At 38.1% G+C, this 25,177-nt stretch overlaps 2 protein-coding genes across 4 annotated transcripts in view; both read left to right on the plus strand.

Annotated features, from left to right (window-relative positions):
• txk (TXK tyrosine kinase) overlaps positions 1 to 14,284 on the plus strand; it is a 20,990-nt gene extending 6,706 nt beyond the window's left edge. For both annotated transcript variants that reach the window (XM_067579015.1, XM_067579014.1), the window contains 15 exons: positions 5,151 to 5,199; positions 7,113 to 7,194; positions 7,294 to 7,425; positions 7,681 to 7,745; positions 8,430 to 8,489; positions 8,676 to 8,730; positions 8,881 to 8,960; positions 9,073 to 9,197; positions 9,306 to 9,380; positions 10,529 to 10,700; positions 10,845 to 11,061; positions 11,419 to 11,483; positions 11,615 to 11,733; positions 12,750 to 12,907; positions 14,099 to 14,284. In XM_067579015.1, coding sequence (XP_067435116.1) covers positions 5,151 to 5,199; positions 7,113 to 7,194; positions 7,294 to 7,425; positions 7,681 to 7,745; positions 8,430 to 8,489; positions 8,676 to 8,730; positions 8,881 to 8,960; positions 9,073 to 9,197; positions 9,306 to 9,380; positions 10,529 to 10,700; positions 10,845 to 11,061; positions 11,419 to 11,483; positions 11,615 to 11,733; positions 12,750 to 12,907; positions 14,099 to 14,170 — 1,526 coding nt within the window. In that variant the 3' untranslated portion in view covers positions 14,171 to 14,284. The remainder of the gene's footprint in view (positions 1 to 5,150; positions 5,200 to 7,112; positions 7,195 to 7,293; positions 7,426 to 7,680; positions 7,746 to 8,429; positions 8,490 to 8,675; positions 8,731 to 8,880; positions 8,961 to 9,072; positions 9,198 to 9,305; positions 9,381 to 10,528; positions 10,701 to 10,844; positions 11,062 to 11,418; positions 11,484 to 11,614; positions 11,734 to 12,749; positions 12,908 to 14,098) is intronic.
• A 910-nt stretch (positions 14,285 to 15,194) lies between these two features.
• Positions 15,195 to 23,692, plus strand: LOC137174025 (uncharacterized). 2 transcript variants are annotated; one of them, XM_067579009.1, is made up of 11 exons: positions 15,195 to 15,307; positions 16,739 to 16,917; positions 17,558 to 17,752; positions 18,411 to 18,595; positions 18,687 to 18,799; positions 19,318 to 19,457; positions 19,776 to 19,864; positions 20,190 to 22,328; positions 22,544 to 22,637; positions 22,736 to 22,892; positions 23,514 to 23,692. In XM_067579009.1, the coding sequence occupies exons 2-11, from the start codon at positions 16,750 to 16,752 to the stop codon at positions 23,633 to 23,635; spliced, it is 3,402 nt and encodes a 1,133-aa protein (XP_067435110.1). In that variant the 5' UTR covers positions 15,195 to 15,307; positions 16,739 to 16,749; the 3' UTR covers positions 23,636 to 23,692. The 2 variants fall into 2 exon arrangements, with proteins under 2 accessions (XP_067435110.1, XP_067435111.1); XM_067579010.1 differs by having other exon boundaries at positions 18,411 to 18,586.
• The last annotated feature ends 1,485 nt before the right edge of the window (positions 23,693 to 25,177 follow it).

The following is a 25,177-nucleotide window of genomic DNA, read 5'->3' on the forward strand; positions in this document are numbered from 1 at the left end:
TAAAAACCGTGAAAACCAGTCAAATTTAGACCAATAAGAGATTTTGAAAGTTGGCGGTTTGATTTGAGATGTGACAACACACATAGGCTCATCTGCGGTTCTTTTTTTTTTTTTCTACTGTTTTAATTAATCTTGATGTTGGAGACGTGCAGAGACGTGGAAATGGAGAGATTGAAAGCAGCAGAAAGGCAGAGACACCTGTCTGCAGAGTAGCACCTCCGATCTGCTGACTACACTGACACATTTATCAGATTGAGTGAGGGTTTCGGTTCTGTTTCTGTCACTGGCACAAGGCGGGCATTAAGATCAGCTCCACAAGACTCTTAACGGCACACTGAGGTGTTCTCTGATCTGATCAGCAGAGCGACATCATGGGTGTGTGTCACCCAAAACCGTTACAGATCACTGGTGAAAAATAAAGGTGTTTTATGATGTGACAACGCTATGGTTAAGGTTGGGTTTGTTAAACGGCCAGTCTTAAAGCAACAGTCAGGAGCCCAACTGAACATTGAAACCTGTTTTTCTTGCTGTGATCCTCCTGTTCATACTGACTGGCCTTTTAAACCAGTTTAACCCCACCAGGATCAAAGGAAAACAATGCAGTTATTTTCCAGTATACACCTCCCTACAGCAGTGCTTCCCAACTTTTTTACCTTGTGAAAACTTGAATGAAGGATTGTCTTCTTGCTATCGTCAATGGTTGTTTGTGAGATTACGACAAGCTTCTTCTAGCACTTTAATATGAAAGTGGTTTCTTTCAACCTCAACCTTACCTTAACCCCAACCCTAACAAAGTACTTATGTAAGGGATGGGTTCACAATTTTTCAAGACGGTCTTAAGACAGCAGCACAAAATGAACATTGAAACATGTTTTTCTTGCTGTAATCTGTAATCATTCCTCCTGTTCATACTGACCATTAGATCCCTTCATAATGCACTTACAATGGAAGTGATGGAGGACAAAATCCACAGTCCTCCTTCTGTGCAAAAATGTATTTAAAAGTTTATCTGAAGCTAATATGAAGCTTCAGCGTCCAAATGAGTCAAATCAAGTAGATATCTTTCAACATTACATCTTCTTTGGTACAAATTTGCCTCTTTTTTTTTTTTTTTTAAATATCCCTCCAATGCAGCTCAATGGGGAAGCACAAAGAGGAAATTCTGCACTAAAAAGAAAGAAGTCACTTTGGAAGATATCCACTTGATGTGACTAAGTCAGACTGCTGAAGCTTCATATTATCTCTGGATATAATAACTTATTTTCACAAAATGAGGACTGTGGATTTTGTCCTCCATCACTTCCATTGTAAGGTCATTATGAAGGGATCTTCTAATGGTCAGTATGAACAGAAGGAATGATTACAGCAAGAAAAAACATGTTTTAATGTTCATTTTGTGCTGCTGTTTTAAGACCGTCTTGAAAAATTGTGAACCCGTCCTTTGAATAAGTACTTTGTTAGGGTTGGGGTTAAGGTTGAAAGAAACCACTTTCGTATTAAAGTCTGCTAGAAGAAGCTCGTCGCATGAATGTAAATACAGTTATGTTGTTTTGTTGCGTTTGCTGAAACGAGTGATTTCTTGGTAGGACAGTCTCGCTCAGTTTGTCTAAAGTGGCTTTTTAAACCAGTTTAACCCCACCAGGATCAAATAAAAACAATGCAGTTTTTTTTCCAGTATACACCTCCCTACAGCAGTGCTTCCCAACTTTTTTACCTTGTGAGAACTTGAATGAAGGATTGTCTTCTTGCTATCGTCAGTGGTTGTTTGTGAGATTATGACAAAGTCAGCAAGAGTTGTGTGATGCTCACCAACAATTAACCGTAACCATAGTGTTGTTACATCATAAAAGGTTATTTTTCAGCAGTGATTTATGTCTTTTATCATTTATTTTGGAGGACTTGTTTATATAATAAAGGCGTAAAATGGCCGAATAATATTTAAAAAACATTTTTAGAGATAGGCTGCGATAAGGGGGTCAGGATATGGACGTCCTTGGATGGGGCTTAAATGATGAGCAAACATGAATGAGATGAAATAATTGAATAATACAGCTCTTATAGACTTTCCAAATGTTATTGGATTGAATGACTCAAATTCTGAAGATAAAAAAGTAATTTTGGGGCGATTTGTGATGCAAATCTCATCCAAATTAGGCCCAAATTGAAAAATCATAAAAAGATCGTTAATTTGTGGTGATGCACCCATTTACTCGTGCTGTGGAGAGCACCGACTGTATATAACATTGAGAAATGTAAGAGCTCAATGTCTGATGACAAGAGAATAAGGAAGCTTCCAATTCTCAAGACTATTTTCGGCTTTCTTGAGGTGCCCGGTACAGATGAGTCATTTAAAAGAAAAAGAGATGTGGTTACAATGAGCACCATCACAGCGAGAAGCCGAGAAAAAAATTAGTGCGACCAGAGCATCGTGTGAACAAAGGTTTGAGTCGTTTGGCTTACCCATTAGGTGTAAATTAAGAAGTGTCAAGTAGGTTCTGTGAAGAAAATTAGAAATAATTTGCTGGTGGTCAGATTTAAGAGAAGAGTCTTTCATATTTACACATGAATGATCAGGGTCAAGATCAGGGCAATCCCGCCTCCACTTCCTGTCTGGTGGAAGAGAGTCTTGAGAGTCCTTAAAAGGAGCGAATCATTGCACATTTCCAGATCTATATTTATATTCAAGATTCATTCATTATGATCATTTTACAGCACAAGGTTGTATAACAGAATGTGATTTGGAGTCCATTTATGCTACTCACAAAAACAGAAATTATATAAATGGATTAATAAATAATAGATCACAAAAACAAAACTATTTTTTATATTGGAGTGCAGAGGATGAATCGAGGAGTGATACAACAGCAGATACTTCTTTATTTCGTGCCAGATGGCAGCAGGCTGTGGGTCGGTATTGTGTTTTAGTGTCCTCTGGGCTCAATGCAGATTCCTAACCTCACTGATATCACTGATGCTTGGTAGATGGGTGGTTTTAATCACCCGCTGCAGAGTCACTTTCTGATTTTTCCAGTCAGGATGCTTTCTATTGCTCCTCCATAAAATTTAACAAGTTATTCTAGGGCTCTACTAGAATATCTTTGCATGATTTACAGTTAAAAACTCCTTATTATTCTTATACTGGCCCTTTAAGCAGCCCCTCAGTTCAGCCTCTGTCTGAAACAGGCCGTTTTAGTTCCTGTCTCTTTAAGACCCCCCTCAGGAAGCTTCCTTCGGCTCTTGAGGCTACATAAACAAACTACAGTAGCAGGATTTTACTGCTACTGATTTTAACATCCAACATCATAACAGTATAGAAATTACAAAAAAAATCACAAAAAGCAGAATATGTCCCCTTTAAGAAGGCATTGATACAACATAGATACCAAACCATTATTACTGTTGGTAGCATGAAACCGTGGATGCGATGGATGGATAAAGGACTGTACTATTGGAATCTTTTTTAGATGACTGTGAAACAGGCATATATGGATGTTACTACTGCTCCAAAAAGAAGGTGTAATAGGTCTACCGCCAGTCAACAGATCCAGCTGAATAGAACAAACAAAAGTCAGTGTTGCAAAAAGTTTTTTCTATGATCAGCAATTCATTAGCTATTTGAGCACTGACATTAATCTTACATTTTATATACACTATATAGAAAGTGCTTGTACAATAATAATGGCGAGTCGACAGAATTCGCCATTAATCACAAACATAAATAAGACATCAAAGAAAAACAAACTTGTGTAAAATACTAATAAAAATAGGAAGAAAAATATGTATAGTTAGTTTGAGTTTAAATAACTTTGAAGGGTCCAGTAAATTTGGTTAATTATTCTAAAATTGAATAAGTTTAGTCTTCATGTACCTTGATACCAGTTTGGTGTTCAAGTCATTTCCCCGTACTGCATTAATAGACTCATTTATCAAGAGAAGATAGTATCTAGATACCTTGTGACCAAGTCCTAACACACATAATAGCTGATCAATAACTTGAATCTCTGGTTGGCAACATTTACTCAAAATATATGCAATAAAAACTATGAATTTGAATGTATCGCCATGATTGATTAGCTGCTAAATTATATTCTTGACAGAGATCTTCAAAGGGCTTCGGAGTCTTATTATTATATAAATCGCCCACGTGTCTTAAAGCCACAATGTAACCAAACTCTCCATATAAATGTCACTAATAGAGAGTTCAGGGCTTGACCACAAACTTGATGAGGTATTTAAATATGGACTGAAGTCAAACTACCTTGATACTCTGCCCCACACCCACTTCAGATGTGCGATAACCAGATGTAATTTATATTCGCCGGATCTGACTGGAGGAAGAGGACAAACAGTTGTTTTGCATATATCCAAAACCTAAATGCCAAAAATCTGTTTCTAATCTGACTTGGGAGCCTGTGGAGGAGGGAAGTTCTCGGTTGGCCTACAGAAACATCAGAGAAAGTGTGTTAATTGGATGTCGGTTCACCACAAACCACCAAAACAGTTCATCACTCCTGATGGCATCGAAACACATGACAAGAGGATAACTAACATATCAGCCGTCACATAACGATCATTGGTTTGCAGATGTGTTCACCTGCACACACACACACATAGAAAACACAGCAGGAAGACATACTGCCTTTTGTCTTTGCACACACACACATACACTCATACAGTACAAATGCTGAGAAAATGACCCACACTCTTTCTTTTTAATCGCCCACGGAAAAACTCACACGCATTTACAGAGAGACAACGAGTGTGTCAGTTCTATAGAAAAGGAAACTATACTTCCGGACAAAGACCTCCCACTCAAAACCACAAAGAAAGAGAGAAAGACAAAGAGACAATGAGAGAAGAAAGTTCAACTAAAACAGACGTAGAAACAATCAGAAAATGTGAAAGATATAAAAAATATGTAAATCACTCTTTATTTTTGTTTTTTCCCCACTTAAAATGATAAAATGTCCATCACAAGAGCTTATGTAGATGTTAAAGCGTCAGTTCACTCAAACAATAAAACTACTCTAGTGGCGGTCAGCGTGCATGAAAAGCACTAAACGAAACTGATATTGTACTAAGCTGTTTTTTTTTTTTATTATGACCACAGTAATGCAGTGTGAACATGTTCTAACTGTTTCCTCCTCCAGATCACTCCATCCACTCAGTCTTCTGCTGCTGCTGTGCCGTCCAGACCAGGTACAGTCTGCCGATGTTTTACAGGCTCCGACGTCAATATAAGGAGCAATTCAGTTCCCTAAATGTATATTTTCAAAGCAGCAATTAAATTATTTCACTTCATTTTCATGATAGGCAGATAAAAAGATGCATATAACCAGTGCAAAAGGGTGACTCCAGTGGGGTTTTAGGGTTTCTTTGTCTGTATTTTCTTATATTTCATGCTTCATCTCCCTTTAATATTAATTCTGACAGTTTTTACCTGCTTGCAAAACCAGCTCAGCAAAATGTGTCAGGCTCTTTCAGTCCTATTCAAATCAAAACTGCTTAACAGACACTTGTGATTCACTCAAATAAGGCGAATCTTTACTGTGAATAATTGAATCACACAGAATATTAATATCAGTCCACATGTATCATCCACTAAAAGTAGATAAGATTTCATCTGAATTCATTTACATGTGTTTCATTAGTTCACACACTGAAAAACAAGACTAAGAGTCTACAGCTACATTAGTGGCTCTTTGAGGCTGTACTAAGGCACCGTGGAGCTTTGAGCTAAACGTGAATGTTAGCATGCATTTTTAAAATTAAGATTTTACAAGTCACCTTGTTGTAATTTTGGTATTTTACTTGTATCTTGGCGTGAGTCTTCCAATCCATATTTACCATATTGTGAGTTTGTCAATCACTTATGAAGCACTGTGAATTGCATTCGACTTGTGAAAGGTGTTGTATCAATAAAGGTTGATTTGATTGATTGACTGGGAGTAAGTTGCTGCCTCAAGTTGAGTTCAAGCATGTCGGGGTATTGACTGTATTGACGAGTGTGAGGTTGACAGGCAGATCAGTGCAGCATCAGTAGTAATACAGGCGTTGTACTGGACCGTTGTGGTGAAGAAAGAACTGAGCCAGAAGGCAAAGCTCACGATTTACTACGTCCCTACTCTCAGCTGTGGTCACGAGCTTTGGGTAGTGACTGAAAGAATGAGATCCGGATACAAGCAGCCGAAATGAGTTTCCTCTGGAGGGTGATTGGGCTCAGCCTTATTGATAGGGTGAGGAGCTCGGACAGCCAGGGGAGGCTTGGAGTAGAGCTGCTGCTCCTTTACATTGAAAGGAATCAGCTGAGGTGGTTTGGGCACCTAGTTAGGATGCCTCCTGGACGCCTTCCTCTGGAGGTGTTCTGGGCACGTCCAACTGATAGGACACCTCGGGGCAGACATTGGAGGGACTAAACATCTCTTCTGGCCTGGGAACACCTTGGGATCCCCCAGGAGAAGCTGGAGGGCGTTGCCAGGGTGAAGGATATCTGGGTTTCCTCAGTCTGATGCCACTGCCACCTGGTCAAGGATAAGCGATGGAAAATGGATGGATGGATGATTGATTGATTGATAAATACAGTAATGGACAAGTTAAAACTTTGACCTGATGATGGAGTTGGATGAAAAGTTAAGGTCAACAAAGTTATTACAATTCATCCTGAGGAGAACATGAATGTCTGTACCAAAGGTCATGACAATCCATCCAATAGTTGTTGAGACGTTTCACTCAAAAACATAAATTTCAACCTCACATCGACACTGGACAAAAAGTCAGAAGATCACCAAAGTTGTCGTGATATATCGTCTGGGGACTATGAACGTCTGAACCAAATTTCATGGCAATCCATCCAAAGGTGTTGAGACATTTCACTTAAAACCCCAAAGGGACAGCAGATGAAGATGAGCTTTAAGCTAACTCTGGTACAATAAATCAAATTGTAATATTTATGTTTAAAATTGTGCAACGTCCCATAAATGTTGGACCAAGAATGTTTGTACAGAAACTGCACTAATCCATAGTAAATATGGTAGATATTTCACCGGAGAAGTGGATTTTTTGAGAAAAACTGAATAGAACAATAAATTAATTGATTTGTTGAATGATTTCAGGGAGTTCAGCACCCGCATGGAGCTGGAGGGAAGCACCTCCCTGTGTTTTCAGAGCAGACGACACCCAGGAAATGCCTACCGGGTAAGACAGAGTGTGTGTTCGTCATGAAAAGAGAAGGTAACTGAAGATGGGGAATTTATTTGTTTTTATCTGTTCATTGTTTTTCTCTGTCTCTCTCAGGTCGACAGGTCGAGGAGGAAGCTCCCGCTTCCCCCTCCCGAGGGTGAGGATGGTGAAGCCGAGGGGTTGGTAAGTGTTGTCGCCATGTACGACTTCACCGCCAAGGAGGACACTGACCTCACACTCAAACAGGTACTCACCCAAACACAATTAGTCAATGAATCTATTAGAAACTAAATCACCAGCTATTCTGATAGTCGATTAAAACGTCAATGGATTGTCAAGAAGGTTCCAGCTTCTCAAATGTGAAATTGTGATGGCCATTTTTCACTATTTCCCGACATTTTGTAGTCTAAACAGACAAATTCTGATTGAGTGAAATCAACATGAAAATAACTGTTATTTGCAGCTCTAACACTCACACATAAACTTCTATCTAATCTACAGGGAGAGGACTACATCATCCTCCACAAACAAGACCAGCTGTGGTGGAGAGCGCAGGACAAACACGGGTAGGTGGAATTAAACCAGTTTCATACAAAAAGATACGAATCTGTCAGTTGAGATTCACAACAAAATGACTCGTTCGACCAAACCCAGTTTAAACACGTTTCAGACACGTCTTTGGCAGCGCTACAAAAGGCCAGAAAGACCGAAGGGTGTTATTTCTTATTTTTAAGTTTCAGTTTCTGTGACTCTTTTTTAAATGTTCTCCTTGCTGGGATGTCATATTCAAAATGAAAGAATGAGACTTTTTGCGAACTGGCAATATCAATATTATCATTGATCTATCTTTGACTTTTAAGAATCATTTTTGTGATGAAGTGATCTTATCATGTTACTGTTCTACAAATTACTATTGTCCAAATTAAAAAGAAAAGCATCAGTTTGGTTGTTTTTTAATATAGATATTATTCTAACACTGAAATTTAATTTAAATTCATTTTGATCTGTAACTAATTACATGAACAATTGTTCAAAAAAGGGAATTAGTTCAAACAAAACAGTACAGTAAAAGTCATTAAACACGGCATATACTGTGCATTTTGTACAGGCTAAAGGTGTCGGCTGAAGCTACATCTTTGTGCACTTGCCCCTTTTAAAGTTCACAACCTACTCAATGTCAAAACACAACATGAGAAAATAATAACATCAGGAAGTCACCAAATACTTTCTTTCTACTGTGTTTCTATCAGGAATAAAGGCTTCATCCCCAGTAACTACGTGACAGAGAAAAACAGAATCGAGGCAAACTCGTGAGTCTTGTAGTTTGTTTTTTTCATTATTCTGTGGAAAACTAAAACATCAAAGAACTCAACATTTTGCTTTCGGTGTTACAGAGGCTGGTACTACCACTCATAGATGATTTAACTATTATAAAAAATGACTGTTTTCCATTGATCAATTAAGTGCGTTTGCTTGTTTTGTTTTCCTTCCTGAAGGTGGTACTGCAAGAACATCACCAGAACAGAAGCTGAGCAGCTCCTGAGACAGGAGGTATCCACCTGTCTGTCTACCTGTCTCACTGTACATGCAGCAGTGTAGCTATCTGAAAGAAACAGTGACAAACGCCTCTTTATATTTGTTATGACTGTTAAAGTCTTTGTTTTTTTTGAGTCAAATGATGTATTTCTGGTTGTTTTCCAGGACAAAGAGGGTGGTTTTGTGGTGCGGGAATCCAGTCAGAAGGGAGTCTACACTGTGTCTGTTTACACTAAGACATTAAGGTGATTCATATCCCAACACCTGAAAGTTAAAATCCCAGACTAACATATACAGTAAATCGTTGGCTGTAAATTGATAAACGTTTCAACTTCCTGTTTGTTTTTGTGTGATCAGTGCTACCGGGGATATTAGACATTACCAGATTAAAATAACCGACACCGGACAATTCTTCCTCGCTGAAAAACACACCTTCAGCTCCATACCTGATGTCATACACTACCACGAACACAACGCAGCAGGTACATACACAAATCATCTTTCTGTGCATGCTACGGTGGAGACAACAGCGCTACATATAATGCTTCATTAGATATGATATGTGTGTGTTGGCATGTGTCTGTGTGTAGGTCTAGTAACCAGGTTGCGGTATGCAGTCGGGCCAATGGGAAGGTGTGTTCCCGCCACGTCAGGATTCAGCTCAGGTAAATAAAGAAACAGTATAGCTGCTCTGTGTATTATTTCACATTAATAAATCAATAATACCTTTGCTACATTTACACTAAGTGAACATACAGAATGTCTCATGACACAAGAGATGCTTCCTACAGGCAAAAACATTCTTTTTCCAACGTCTTTGAGTTGAGAAGTCAGAACTTTGCAATAATTTGACAAACTTTTTGAGTTAAAATTGACACCTCGTAAAGTCTACTAGACTTTTTTTTTAAGTTAATCATATGTAATGTTACAATACTTCCAACAATATTTTAAATTGGTAATTTGGTTTTATGTATTCAATAGTTTCCCTTAACTTTAGTAAGCTATAAAAATCAACTTGTAACAACTTGAAGCTGCAGATGTTATTTTCCTTAATTTTTGTCAACTTGTGTTATTATCACATGGTGATAAAGTTCAAACATACTTTACCTGCATTTAAAGTAGAAGTTTCTTAGATTTATTGTGTTTAGTTAATAAGTTTCTTAAAAGTGTTATTAGCCTGTCTTCAGTGATGTAAAAGTACATAAATATGTGTGACTCAGGTTCATCAGTTGGTCTAAACTCTAACCCTAACCCTAACCCCTTAGCAGCAATAGTATACTTGCAATAAAATAATACCCAGCAACTTAACAACTGTTACAGTTTAGAAGGGAGTTGTCATTAAGGAGTGAGGGTGATAGTGAAAGGGAAGTGGGGACGGTTTTGGGAGGAAGACACTAAACATGTCGTTGATGCTTTGATGCATGCAAACCAGCTGTGGAGGCTAAGTAATTAACAACCAGGAATCAATAAGCAAAACCAAATAGTACGTTTCTCAGTTCTCACAGATACATTCAGAGAAAGTTTCAAGTTTGTACAAGATGATTTTTTATAGCCCACTAAATTTAGTGGAAACTAATGACTGCCTGAAAGTTTTAAACACAGTTGGAAGTATTGTAGAATATGTGATGTGTAATAAATAAGGTAAAACTTGCTTAACAACCTCAAGGGTCCTGTAAAGAAAAAGGCTTTAACATGAAATTAACTGGAGACCTAGTGTATCTTTCTTTCTTCTATTTATACTATACTTATATCTCTTCCTCTTTTCTGCTCATTCTCCTCTCTCTCTTCTTCTTCTCTCTTTCCCTCCCTGCAGAGAAGTGGGAGATCAACCCCAGCGAGCTGACCTTTATGAAGGAGCTGGGCAGCGGTCAGTTCGGTGTGGTTAAGCTCGGCAAGTGGAGGGCTCAGCACCGAGTGGCCATCAAGGCCATCAGGGAGGGAGCCATGTACGAGGAGGACTTCATCGAGGAGGCCAAGGTCATGATGTAAGGAAGGAGCAATGGAGGGAGTAGAAAAAGGACAAAGAGAGGATGGAGAAACAGAGAAAGATGTAGATGGAAAGAAATGAGAAGGAGGTTGTTGTCACCACGAGGAAGTGAAACTGTGTGTTTATTGTCTCTCTCTCTCAGGAGGCTGTGCCACCCTAAATTGGTGCAGCTGTACGGCGTTTGCTTGCAGCAGCGCCCCCTGCTGATCGTGGCCGAGTTCATGGAGAACGGCTGCCTGCTGAACTACCTGAGGCAGAGGAGCAGAACTCTGAGGGAGGCGTGGCTTCTGTCCATGTGTCAGGACGTGTGTGAGGGGATGGAGTACCTGGAGGCACATAGTTTCATCCACAGAGACCTGGTGAGTCACCACATGTGTGTAGTGAAACTCCCACTAGAAGATACATGAGCAAAAGTTTATATTCAGCTGTTTTGTCATGTGAACATCAAGGACCGTGCTGGTGATTGTCTAGAAGTTTTAGCCTATTAATTACAAATCATGCATACTTTCCATTAATTTTGACCATTTTCTAAAAAATAGCTCTTGTTTCCATGCAGCAGTGTGTTAAGTAAAGTAGCATTTACTTGAGTACTTGAGTATTTCCATTTTCTCCTACTTTCTACTACATTTATATGTGCATGGATGGTTCTGAAATGTGGTGGAATTAAGTATAAAGTAGCACAAAACGGAAATGTTTGGATATTTTCTCTCATCCAGGCTGCCAGGAACTGTCTGGTTAATGAGAACAGCGTAGTGAAGGTCAGCGACTTCGGAATGACCAGGTAAGGCCGCCATTTTATCTCAGGTTTTAAGAAAACTTAACTAAGGTTTCCTGGAATTTGTATGTTCAAATTTGAAGCTGTACAAGAAGTTGGACAGTTGGTATCTTTTGATTGTGTGCTCATATTTGCAGGTACGTTCTAGACAACCAGTACACCAGTTCTAGTGGTGCTAAGTTCCCTGTGAAGTGGTCGCCTCCTGAAGTTCTCCACTACAGTAAATACAGCAGCAAATCTGACATCTGGTCCTTCGGTGAGGAACCACTTCATGATCCACTCAGTCTTAACAGTAGCTAATTACTACTAAAAGTAGCATAATTAACAGTACCAGCAATTCCTGTAGCGGTAGTACTTTTAGCAGTAGTTTGGTAGCAATAGTTGTATTTGACCCACACAGATTTTTAATGATCATTACAACTGATTTTTTAATCTGAAGCTGCTATAGCCAAAACTGATATTCAGTATCTTTAAAACTGAAACGTATAAGCATAAATATACAAAAACAAACAAACAAACAAAAAAAAAAATAAATACAAATACACTGATGAAGCACAACAGCTGAGAGGTCTTTTTTAAGCACTTAAATATGAAGTACTTTTGGACTAAACCTGAATCGATTTTAAGGTATTTTAGCCAATTCTTTATAACTTCATCCCTGTTTATATATTTTAAATATATTAGATTCATTTAAAATGTAATTAATACAAGAGACATATAACATATATAAAATGCGCTTTAAAAAAAAATCTTTGAAGATATATGGGTGTCTACAGATAAAGACGAGAAATGATCTCCATCTAGTGGTGAGAGGTTGTAACTACAACAACACAGAATAAAACGGGAGATTCAGATGGAGGTGAGCACATAAAATCCAGCTTGACATAGAATATAGAAAAATTACATATTAAACATTTGAAAAAATGTAAATTATACCTATCTTAAAAAGTGTGTATTATTTTCTCTTTTAATGTGTTTTTCCTGTTTCAAATATTCTATGTCTGATCTATGGATGACTGGATTTTCTGTGCTCTAAATTGAATGAATAATTGTTAGAAAAAGGATTTTAAAAACTCTTTAGAGGTGAATCCGTCACCTCTTTTGTACAGGAAGGTAAGAATAACCATGTTGTTCCTAATAAAAGTGGATATTTTCCCAGCTAAAACACGAAAATTGAATCTAAAAGTAGTAGTAACAGCAGTAATATAGTAGTATTGCTGTACGTTTTCTACCAGTTCTGACATGTGTGTGTGTGTGTGTGTGTGTGTGCAGGTGTTGTGATGTGGGAGATCTACTCGGAGGGTCGGACTCCGTTTGAAAACAGATCCAACTTGGATGTGGTCAATGACATCACCAAGGGAATCCGGCTGTACCGACCGCATCGTGCCTCGCAACCGCTCTACGCCATCATGTACCGCTGCTGGCACGAGGTACACACTCATCCACTCAGTCATTCATTCATGTGTTCATTTAGTGGTTTTGTTTCACTGTGACCAAAAAACATATTTGCTCAGTTTCTCGTTATAACGTAAAAACGTTCTTGTCTTAACACGATCCTTTTCACATTATAACAAGGTATTTTTTAATGTTATTATGATGTTTTCTTGTTTTTACTACATATCAGATTATTCCATTTTTACAAGAAACTCTTCCTATAATAACATATTTTATTTCGTTATATCACAAAACTTTCCTGTTATTTCACAAAGTGAACTAGAGCTGCAACAATCAGTCATACATACATACATAATTAAATATTGTTTTAATAATTTTGAAAGCAAAAATGTCAAATATTTGCTTGTTCCAGCTTCTTAAATGTGTTCTTTTGAAGCTTTTCTGTGTCATATGTGACAATAAACTGAATATCTTTGGATTTTTGACAGTTGATCAGACAAAACAAGACATCTGAAGATGTCACCTTGAACTCTAAGAAATTATAAAGGGCATTTTTAACTATTTTTCTGACATTTTAAGGACAAAACAATTAATCAAAGAATAGATTGAAATAACTAGCAGATTAATCGATCATGAAAATATTTGTAAGTTGCAGTCCTAAAGTGAACAAACATCTCTGTAGGGATGTGCCAGAGACTAAACCTTTCTGAAGTTTTCTCACACTGCCAAAAAAATTCTCATCACAAGTTCCACTTACTTGCTTCTGAAGCTTTCAGCTACATCTAATGGCCTTCCTCTGCGGATGTAGTTAGTTGACATGGAAATGCTTTCATTATCATGTGAGCTGAGCGCAGAATTTTGCTTGTGTGATAATATGTATGGAAACTCCAAAATTCTAGAAAATACAAAAAATAACTGATATCCTCTGAGGAAGGCCACAAGATGTGGTTGAAAGCTTTGGAAATACTGTAAATGGAGTTTAAATTTTAAGCTGACATTACCACTCAGTTATTTATATTGCAATATAAATGTTATTTATATTGTCACACATCATCTGGTATATTGAGAGAAAATCAACATGTTAGAAGTTGTAAAAGTATCACAGCTTTTGTAAACCACTGTATCACACCTTCCTCACTGTTTTTCTTTTTCCTCTCCTCCTCCTCAATCCCTTCTGTTCTTCTGTTCGTCCTCCACTCTTCTTCTTCTTTGGTGGTGAACTGTAGAGGCCTCAGGGTCGTCCAGCTTTCTCGGAGCTACTGGAGGAAATCAGAAAACTGGCAGAAAACCCGGATTGACACGGACATAATATTTGTGTTTTTCAAACTATGTTTACTGTTATCATGAATGTACACAGACTGTAAATAATTATTTGTTCATTAAATGCTTTTATAATAAAAGAGGCCTTTTTGATACTCTTTTTGTTTTAGTTTTGATTTTTTTTTTACCTTGATACAAACACATATAATCAAAAGTACATGTAAAACATCATATTAAAAATATCATGTACTGGTCTTCATACTATATGTGAAATGTTAATAATAAGTGTGTAGTCGGGGTCACATTTCACATGTCTATGAGTTGTTAACAGCTCCATCAAATAGTGATTTTTCCCTCTAAACTTCTCACATGCTTTCATTTCAATAAATGTTCAAATGATCCAATATTTCAGCAAAAATCAAAGATTAGAGAAAAAGTCCAAAAACTGAAAACAGATGATGTCATATATAATAATCATATATAGCCTAATAATATATCAGTCAGAGGGACCAAACCACTACTTTTACTGCAATACTTTAACTACATCAAGCTCATAATACTTATGTACTTTTACTGCAATACTTTAACTACATCAAGCTCATAATACTTATGTACTTTTACTGCAATACTTTAACTACATCAAGCTCAGAATACTTATGTACTTTTACTGCAATACTTTAACTACATCAAGCTCATAATACTTATGTACTTTTACTGCAATACTTTAACTACATCAAGCTCATAATACTTATGTACTTTTACTGCAATACTTTAACTACATCAAGCTCATAATACTGATGTACTTTTACTGCAATACTTTAACTACATCAAGCTCATAATACTTATGTACTTTTACTGCAATACTTTAACTACATCAAGCCCGTAATACTGTGAATGTACTTTTACTGTAGTAGGATTTTTCATGCACGACTTTTACTTGTAATGGAGTATTTTTACATCGCTGTATTGTTACTTTTACTTTAGTAAAGGATCTGAATACATACATAAGTAAACTGCTTGAATAAAAGTAGGAGCGCGTGGCGGGGGGCGTTACCACGGCAACGTGTCGGGTGACACACAGAGTCAAGTTAACGTCTCCGGTGACCGCGAGACGACACGCACATAAAGTTACTCCAGTGTTTACGTCGATAACGGAAGATAAAGGAGCTTGTAAGGTCAGTGTGTTAAAATCTAACTGCTACACGTCAGCGGACATTATCTAACATGTTGTTGTTGTTCTGTATCTCTGTAATATTTCTCTGATATTCAACACTGAGCTGTTTTCTACCTTAAAGTTCTAGTAAAAGTTGAAGTAGTTTATATATGACTGAAGGCTGCGTTATGTTTAACCGCTCCGTGTAGATGTTCTGCTGTTAGAGGGTTGGTAGGCTTTTAGTAGGAAGGATAAGTTTACAGTTTTCAAGACTGCCTGAAAACAACAGTCAGATGAACATGTCAGTCCCTCCAGGATAATTGTTTTAAAAAAAATCTTGATTTTGCAGCGGATTTTCCCAAAAATTGTGATACAATTGGCGATGCTTTATCAGCTCTCTTTGCTGTAAAATTGCGGGAATTAGGGAAAATTGCAAGCAAAGGAATATAATGCGATTTCTTTAGAAAAAACAACTACCAATGAAAAGTCATATGTCATCACTTCCTTTGATAAAAAATCATTCTGCATATAACAGAAACAACTATATTTCAGTGCTAATTTTTAATTGTATTTTCTGAACATGAGAGCTATGGGCTCAAAGTTATATTAAGAAGAAAATACTGTACTTGAGTTCCATTTAAAAGCCTTTATTACATTTTTATTAATAAGTACAATTAATTTTACTTAATAAATGGACTTTTTGTGAACATCAGGTCACTGCGCCTTTTCTCTTTACAATTTATTTCAGAATAGCTTTTATTTATAACACTGTTTGGGATTGTATCTGTGGGCAGATTAGTAAGTGAGGACTAACAAGAATCACAGCTTAATTTAATACAATACAAAAACATACATTAATATATAATCTGTGTTGCACCTGGAGACGAGACTTACTTTATTGTTTATCCACACATGATAAACAGTGGCCTGTTTCGTTTATGGTTGTATAAAAGCAGGCTGGTGTCTTTGGTAAAAAAATACGTTTAAGTCTGTCTGCCACCTAGTTGTGTTTGTAAAGAACAAATCTGATATCATCAAATCAAATCGGCTTAAGTTGTAGAATTAAAACAGTGTTAGAGTTCACACGTTGATAGTTCATTTCTGGTAAGTTTATTAGATGTAATTTCAGTGCAATGCACAGTTTCAATGTCTCTCCTCATCTGTGGACAGTATTGGATGGAAGAAGGTTAAATAAATTGAAATTTACAGGAGATCTACAGTAGATTTGTGAAAAATTATGTAGCAGTGTTGATGTGAACTATAAAAGTCAAAACTTCAGCTTATATTTTGGGTCCAGATATATTTGCTGGACAATAATTGCTAAATATATTTTGAGTGATACTGTATTAGTGATGTGTTGCTGTAATTTAATCCAAAAAGCAAAACAAGACACAAGAATCAGTGCGTCTCAATTGTTTCAAGCAGATTAGACTCTTCTCTTCTCACCTTTCAGTGTGTAGTCTAATGGAGCGTTATGAGTCTCTGGGTCTGGTCGGGGAAGGCAGTTACGGCACCGTGCTAAAGTGCCGTCATCGAGACTCCGGCCGCCTTGTCGCCATCAAGAAGTTCATGGACTCAGACGATGACAAGACGGTGAAGAAGATCGCCCTGAGGGAGATTAAGCTGCTCAGGGTACCTGTTAATCAATCCATCAGCCAATCAGTCAGTCAGTCAATCAGTCAATGAGTCACCGAAGTCGCCTGAAACCTGAGTGAAGCACAACACAAAAGCAGCCTGTCAATCACAAGACAAACACAACCCAGAACAATCCTGAGTCATTCTCACATTTAGTTTGCAACTTAGAGTAAGAGGAAACATTGGAGGAATAGAAATCAGCTGCTGAGATCATATTCAAGGAAAACAAACTGAGCAATAAGTTGTGCTGAAATCATTGATTTGTAAGGAGATGGTTGGGGATTTCAGGGATTTTATAGAAATGAGTGTCAGCATGCTGAAACAGGACAAAGATAGTCTGATTTATAAGCACTTGATCCGTGAAAATAAGGCTTTCACCATACAAAATATATCTGTGTCCTTTTATTGAAGCAGTGATGAACTTGTGTGATTGTGGGCTCTGTGGAACCATCTCTGCTGCCTTTAGTACTGGCTTCAAGGTTCACACATGGCTGTGGCCAATTGGCGTAAACACAAAAATGCTTTTACATGAGGTTAAGGACATAATTTTGCTGTTTGTTTTGTGCAGATAAGTAAATAAGAAACCACATCCAACTTTAAATGTACTTATTTCTCCACTCGTTTTCTAACCATCAAGCAACTGCGTCACGATAACCTGGTGAACCTTCTGGAGGTGTGGAAGCGTCGCCGCCGTTGGTATCTGGTGTTTGAGTTTGTAGAGCGGACACTTCTTGATGATTTGGAGCAAAACTCGAATGGACTGGACCTGAACACCAGCCGGCAGCACCTGTACCAGATCCTGAGGGCCACCGCCTTCTGCCACCAGCAAAATGTAGGGATGTGTAAATATGCAACATGGTCAAAAAAAAATTCCATCTGTTGAAAAGACCCAATATGAACAATTTAAGCGGGCTACTTGATTACTATAAGCAAATTATTGAAACAGCATTTGTACAGGAATGATTCTGTCCTAAGCTTTTTGATCCATACAAATGGTTGATCACTATAACCATGATCACTACAAGTGGTTTAAAGTAGCATCAAATGGAAATACTCAAGTAAAGGACAAGTACCTCAAAATTGTACTTAAGTACAGTTCTTGAGTAAATGTACTTAGTTACTCTCCATCACTGTTACACTGTGATTTAAAAAGAATAGTTTTAAAACATTTTGGATCAATACCATGGAGTCAGGAGTCTATTAGCTTAGCATAATGACTGAAAGCCATGGGAAACAGCAAGCCTGGCTCTGTCCAAAGTTTCAAAAAAAATCCTACCTAGTTGTAACCAAGTTGTGGTTTTACAGGGAGTTATGTCTTAGAACCATTTCTTTGCACCCTAAAATAAACTGTATTTGTCTTCTCAGTCCTGTTGGGACAGACAAAAACACAAAAATTCTTACAGAAATACGATGTTAAAAGAGCTGACGATCTCTAATATGGCTGGCAAAGGTAGGATTTTTCCTGTATTTTCATTCCTCCTACCTTGCAGATCATCCACCGTGACATCAAACCAGAGAACATCCTCATCTCTCAGGGGGGCGTGGTCAAGCTGTGCGACTTCGGATTCGCACGCACCATGGCGTCACCTGCTGAAGGTGGCATCTACACCGACTATGTAGCCACTCGCTGGTACAGGGCCCCTGAACTACTGGTGGGAGACACCAAGTACGGCAAGTAGGTGTTAGTGTGTAGACCTCAGGATGTGTTAGTATAGGTTGTCTGTTGATAAAGATGTTGACAGGTGTGTGTTTGTGTGTCTGTGCAGACCAGTAGATGTTTGGGCTGTAGGTTGTTTGTTAATAGAGATGTTAACAGGCCAGCCTCTGTTTCCCGGAGACTCCGACCTCGACCAGATATACCACATCGTCAGGTTCTTTGGTAAGAACATCACATTCACATGTGTCTAGGTGTGGTTTCACAAGTGCAGACACACAAAAAGCCAGAGGGACTTCCAAAAAAAATGTGTGAATGCTATTTCTGGCATTTTAAATATTCATATAAATCTAGAGAATAAAACATTATGAAATTTGTCATGTCATGCTTTCCAAAGTAATGGTAGTCTTTAAAAAAGTAGAAATCTAGTGTAAATTGCTGTATTTATGATACACTACCCTTAAGAAACACACTACCCCTGTTTAGTTTTTGCTGATACTTTATGGTAGATAAATATTCTACATCTTCACAAAAAAGAGCACCGTCCTTTACTGCCATATCTAGTTTTAAATTTTTGATTGATGTTCAATTCTAGCATCTTTTTAGGGGAAAATTGGCTGTTAAAAATATAGGTTACATGGGAGGTGTTTTGCCCAAAAGCATGCAGAGGATTTTGCAGTATATTTCAACCCTGGATAATGCCTGCAGTCAATCATACTCTATTTTACTGTACTCTATTGTAGGTAACCTGACAGCTCATCACCAGGAGTTATTCTACAGGAATCCTGTATTTTCTGGAGTTAGACTGCCAGAATGTCCTGGCAAAATCCCACTGGAGCACCGCTTCCCTACAATCACACCCACTGCCCTGGACCTAGCACAGGTACACACAAGCATACACGCAGAGACTATAAAAAACAAAATATAATGTTGTGACACTAATATGTTTCTTCGGGTGTGTTTTGAAGCTTCAAATTTGCCACTTTGTCCCTTCTTAAAAGTAGAAAATCCCTATTTAGAGCAGAGTAACTGCAGCTTAAGGCACTTTCACATTGGCATCAAAAACCAGTGTGTGGTCTATGCATGGCGCTACTCCTATTTTACGATATTATGCTGCTTGTCCTGAATGGTGGCGCAAGCTGTGGGTTTGTTCAGATGTTTTTCAGGTAGACAGTAATATTATCTGTGTCGTCTCTATAAGGACTGTCTTCAGATGGATCCAGATAGAAGAGCTCAGTGTTCAGAACTGCTAGAACATCCTCTGTTCACACATGACTCTTTCCAAATCAGGTAACTCTGTGTGTTTGCAGTTCAGCAGGCAGTTTCAAAATTTTGTGTGGTTTATTTTTACAAACAAACTTAATTGTATCTCTCAAGTTGTTAAGTTTCATCAGGATTTTAGGCAACATTAACTAGTCTCCGAGTAAGGTAGAGTCCTCAGAGTAAGTTGAAATGTATGTTAGCCAGGATTTGCTAATTGGAACTTTTCCAGTATTGAGCAGTAGTGATACCCAAAATCAAACAAAATCAAACCATCAACCTTTTGACAGCTGATTAGCCTCCAAAATCAAGTTACTAACTTGCTGCTATCTCTGCTTTCTATGTATCTATGCAGGTTTTTGGATGAGCTGAATGCTAAGATCCAGAAAGACCACAGAGAGAACTCTACCCTGCCCAAAATAACCAAGGCCCCAAGACGAGAAAGGGATGAAGAGGATGAGAGGAACCGGAGAGGCAAAGACAAGAAACAATCGGAAGACCTGAATGAGAAAGCCATGAAGGAAAAGGAGCAGAGAGAGAAGAAGGAAGAGGAAAAGATGGAGAAAACAAAAGGAAAGCAACCTTCAAAGCTGTCTAAAACAATTCGGAACACCTCAGAACCCTTGATGTCCACCAAACAATCCAAAACTTTAGGAGCCAAGGTTATTGATAATGCAGCAAAAACAGCTGTGACCATGAAAAGTAAATTGGTAAAAGCCACTGGTGCAGAGTTGAGGAAGGAACTTGAGATTTCAAAATCAACCAAAACCCTAAAATCCAATTCATCAGAGGCTACCAAGAATACAACAGATCTAAAGGACAATAACATAGTGGCAGGTAAACCTAAACATGGAAATGTTACTTCTCCAGAGCCAAGGGAGGGCCATTTGAAAAATATGGATACAAAAGACATAGATTCTAGTTGCTCAAACAAAGCTGTGTCAATTGATTACATGATGATAGTAAAATCAAAACCTTGGAGATCTTCTAACTCAGAGTCAAGTCAAGAGTTTAGGAAGAGTTGGAACAACACAAACACAAAAGTACCCAAAATGTCTAAAAGCTTGACCACTGATGATCCAAATGGGAGTTCATCTCCAAAAGCTTATTTGGAATCATCTGTTGATGGTACGGACACCAATATAACACTAAAAACTGTGTCAAGCAATGACCATACTGCCCCAACTATGTTTAAGGCACTCAACATGACTTCTACCTCTGAGCATCAGACAGATCGATTGACCATGGACACAGAGCAAAGAAAGGCCTCTGACTGCCCAAAGGCGCTGTCCTCAAACCCCAAGCCAACTAAGACTACATCGAATTCTGGCACAAAAATGTCCAAAAACAACACGTCTTCCTCCAATAGCCTTTCAAAGAATCTGAACACGGATCTCTTAACGCAGTTGTCCACAGTTCATATGGAGACACTAACAAAAGGAACCTCAAATGCAAAGTTGTCCAAAACTAGCTCAACTTCAACTGCTAAACCTACAAATAACAGTACATGTGTATCTAACAAACCTTTGAACCTTCCAACAGACAGGGAACATACGGAAGTATCGGATGCAACCAAAAATCAGCAGGATAGTTGTAATACTCCAAACAAGAACATCAAGAAGGACGGATGCTTGAAGATGAGCCCAGCAACCAAAACACCTGAAAATCAAATTCGGATATCCCATGTTGCAGGCAGATATTACAAGCAGGATCCTGAATCTTCTGAGCCCTCCAGCGTCCATCAGCAGAGCACTTCCAAATCTAAGATCATCACAGAATCCAGAACAACCTCAACCTCCACACTGAATGAAATCCCTAAAACCAACACATCAGTAGGGTCTACTATTCCGAAAACATTAAAAGTCTCAGATAAAGAGAACAGAGAGGATTTAGCGCTTTCCTTGTCCATCAGTACAACAACTAAGTCTTCAATTAATCATGCCTCAAAGGTTTCTAGAAGTTCAAGTAACGAGCAAAAGAATAATAGCAGTGAAGCTGAACCCAACATGAAATTCCTGAAACCCCCTCACTCCAAATCTTTGGTCAGGGAACCTAAAACAAAGCTTGGGACTTTTAGCATTCACACTAGGTCAGTTACAATGACCTCAAAGACTCTGAAAACGACATTTCCTGCAGAGGCAAGCAAGAAAAGTGTCAATCCAGAAAGGAATGACACAACAAATATATCCACCATTGCAGATACAACTTCAATCACGTCCACAGCGACGTTAGACCACAGACCTTCAACTAGAAGCTCTGTCTTTCACTCAAACATGGACAGTGCAGACATTCATGAGTTTGATTTCAGTGAAAGCACCGTACTTCCTCCCTCTCCACCTCCTCCTCCTCCACCTCCCTCCTCCACTCCTCTCCTCCTCCCTCCATCCTCCAACCCCCTCATCCCTTCCATCTCTGCCATCGGCACCAAAAGCCCCACCGCCAGTGATCACCTCAGTCTGGGCTCAACATTTCAACCTGGAACTCACAGTCTTAGGTACTAGAGTTCACATAATGTGATACACCAATTCTGATCTGACAAGAGATTCATTTAGATTCAGGTTGAAGCAGTATGTCACCTTGGTTTCAAGTCAAGTTTCTGCTCTTCAGCGCCATAATCCCAATGGATCCATTGCAAACCTTGTTTCTGTTGATCAACTGGTGTCTAATTTGATATATGGTGGGATGCATTTGTGTGTGTGTGTTTTACAGGAGTGTAGACAAGCCAAGGCATCATGGTGGTATTTATAGTAGACTGACCCAACAGTCTCAGTCCAACCATGTTACAGGATCACTCACTGCACAGGTAACATGCTGTATCCATTATTCCTCACAAGCCACTTTTCACTCGTATACAACAAAAATGGACAAGTTACCATTGTGTATCTCTCTGTCTCCCCTCAGGCTTCGTCAGAGAGGAGTGTGACCTCTGAGCGATCCTTCCTGTCTGACCGCTGTAACCTTGGTAACAGCGACAGTGTTGCGGCGCCCAAAAGGAAATCGGACATTCATTTCCCTGATCTGAGGAGCTCAGTGTTGCCAGACCTTAGAGGAAGAGAGGGTACGCAAACTGCACACAAGTCTTTACATAGTACCAACAATTCAGCAAGGCAACACATCAACCCCCATTATTGATGATGGCCCTGTCTTTGTCTTAATTGTTAATACTTACCCTTTTGGCAAACTAGGGTTCAAAAATAGCTTCTTTAAAATCTTAAAATAGATTCTTTAAAATTGAATCAGTGTTGTCTGACAATTCATGACACGGGGAAAGAAACTAAGAGATGTTTTAGCACCCCCATTCAGATAAATCAAAGACAAGTATAATTTCTTCAGTTGTTTTCAAATTCCAGTCAGGCATTTAAAATATGATTTGTCACACATGAAAAATGTCCTCATTTTGTTGTGGTACTTATACATCAAACTAAACTTTCTTTTATTCCAAAATATGCATAAGAGCACCACTATTTAATGCGATACTTATCCAATTGCATGAACATGCTAATATGCTAAATGCCAACTGCATCAAGGACAAACACAGAAATTCCAGGAACATGTGTTACAGGTAATGAATTGAAGGATTTGTGTCTATATATATACACATTATCTAATTATACTTACACCAGTTGAGCTAACTGTTGAGATACTAATTTAAGTAATAATTCCTCTAATGTTTTCCCAGGTAAATACGGCAAATGTGTTACCAAGGATCAGAGAAAAGACAAACATCCAGTTTCCTCCATTCCTCCATCAGAACAACAGCAGCATGAACGCAACAGTACTGACACAAACAAATCCTTATAAAATATGTCATTCATTCATTTAGCATTAGCAGTGGCTAAATATAGCTAATGTTTATGTAGCACTGTATGTATGTTCTAGTTACACCTGGTTATTTGTCAAATATTAGACCAAATATTGATTTAAATACAACAATGCAACAATTATATTATTGTATTTTATAATATTTTTGAACAAGAGACACACAAAAGAGTTATGTTATTTTTATTGAAGAGGTAACATTTTTCAGGTTTGTTTTTGTTTAACTTTTTAAAGCAGCAGATAAGTCATTTATATGTAAATACTTTTTCAAATAATTCTTACACAATCAGAACATTAATGCAATTGTTTTACTTGTGTATTGTAAAGAATAAATAAGGATTTTGAAAAGGAAGATTGCTTGCGTCAGTTGTGGTTTATGACAGCAGTTAAATTAACAGCTCTAAACTAACATATATGAATATTCTTCTTTTTGAGATTACTAGAGGAATGTACATGAATGTATGTTTTAAAGGGAAGTCCATACATTAGCTCATAATGTCACAGCAGCGATGCAGGTAGATACAACATTTATCATCTTATTTGGCTGTTAAACTAACTTTAATGGTAACCAAGGGATGCTACTAAATTGTCATGAAGAAACATTCACAAAACTGTAAGTTATATCAAACCTTTTCCAACTACCGTACAATGATACAATCAGAATTTAAAAATACCAAGATCATCACAACATCAAGATTCGTCACTCGAATCCTCTGAAGAAAACGATCCTATTTTCCATCTGTTCCCATACGTCCTCCCTGCTCTCTTCAGCAGCGTTGCCCCTAACTCGTCGCTGTGTGACGTCGAACTGTCCCCTCCAAGAGGCAGCCCTCCTATTGGCTTAGAGATAAAACTGTTCAACCCTGGGAGAGAACCAGCTGCATGTCTTCTGCTATTGACCAGGAGATAGTACAGGATGTTGGCAGCAGGGTTGTTGAGGGTGTTTGTGATTGGTCCTCCCGGGACGGGCAGCTTCCTGATTGGTGTTCCAGTGTTTTTGGTTTCTGGCTTCCTTGGTGGTGATTGGACGACTGGCTTTTTGGTTGTGACCACAACCTGCTGAAAAATCAGAGATTAGAGATAAGATGAGGCAGCTCTCAAACACAAAAGCATTTTATGCTTTACGTGTGAAACAAGCAAGACACACATTAGAGCAACACTTAAAAAACACAATGAAGAAAATAAAATCAGTTAAAATAGCAGAACAACATTTTTAGAAAGACACTTTTGTGCTTTTTTTCTGAGAGTGAGAATCAATCCCATGTCAGGATGTGGTTAGCCTAGCTTAGCATACAGACTGCAGTGAAAATAGCTAGCCTGGAACTATCCAAAGTTTTTTTAAAAAGCATCTTAACACCCGTAATATTTACAACTAACACATTTCTCCATTATTTGATCAAGCAGATGTGTAAAAAATCAATTTGTGGTTTTAGTATGAGTTAGCTTCTCTAACTATTTCTTAAATTGTGACTTAAGCAAGCAACTTCACAAAGTCTTTTTGCTCCAAATAGCTCCAACACGTGA

Source organism: Thunnus thynnus, chromosome 22 (genome assembly GCF_963924715.1).
Source record: "Thunnus thynnus chromosome 22, fThuThy2.1, whole genome shotgun sequence".
Classification (NCBI taxonomy): Eukaryota; Metazoa; Chordata; class Actinopteri; order Scombriformes; family Scombridae; genus Thunnus; species Thunnus thynnus.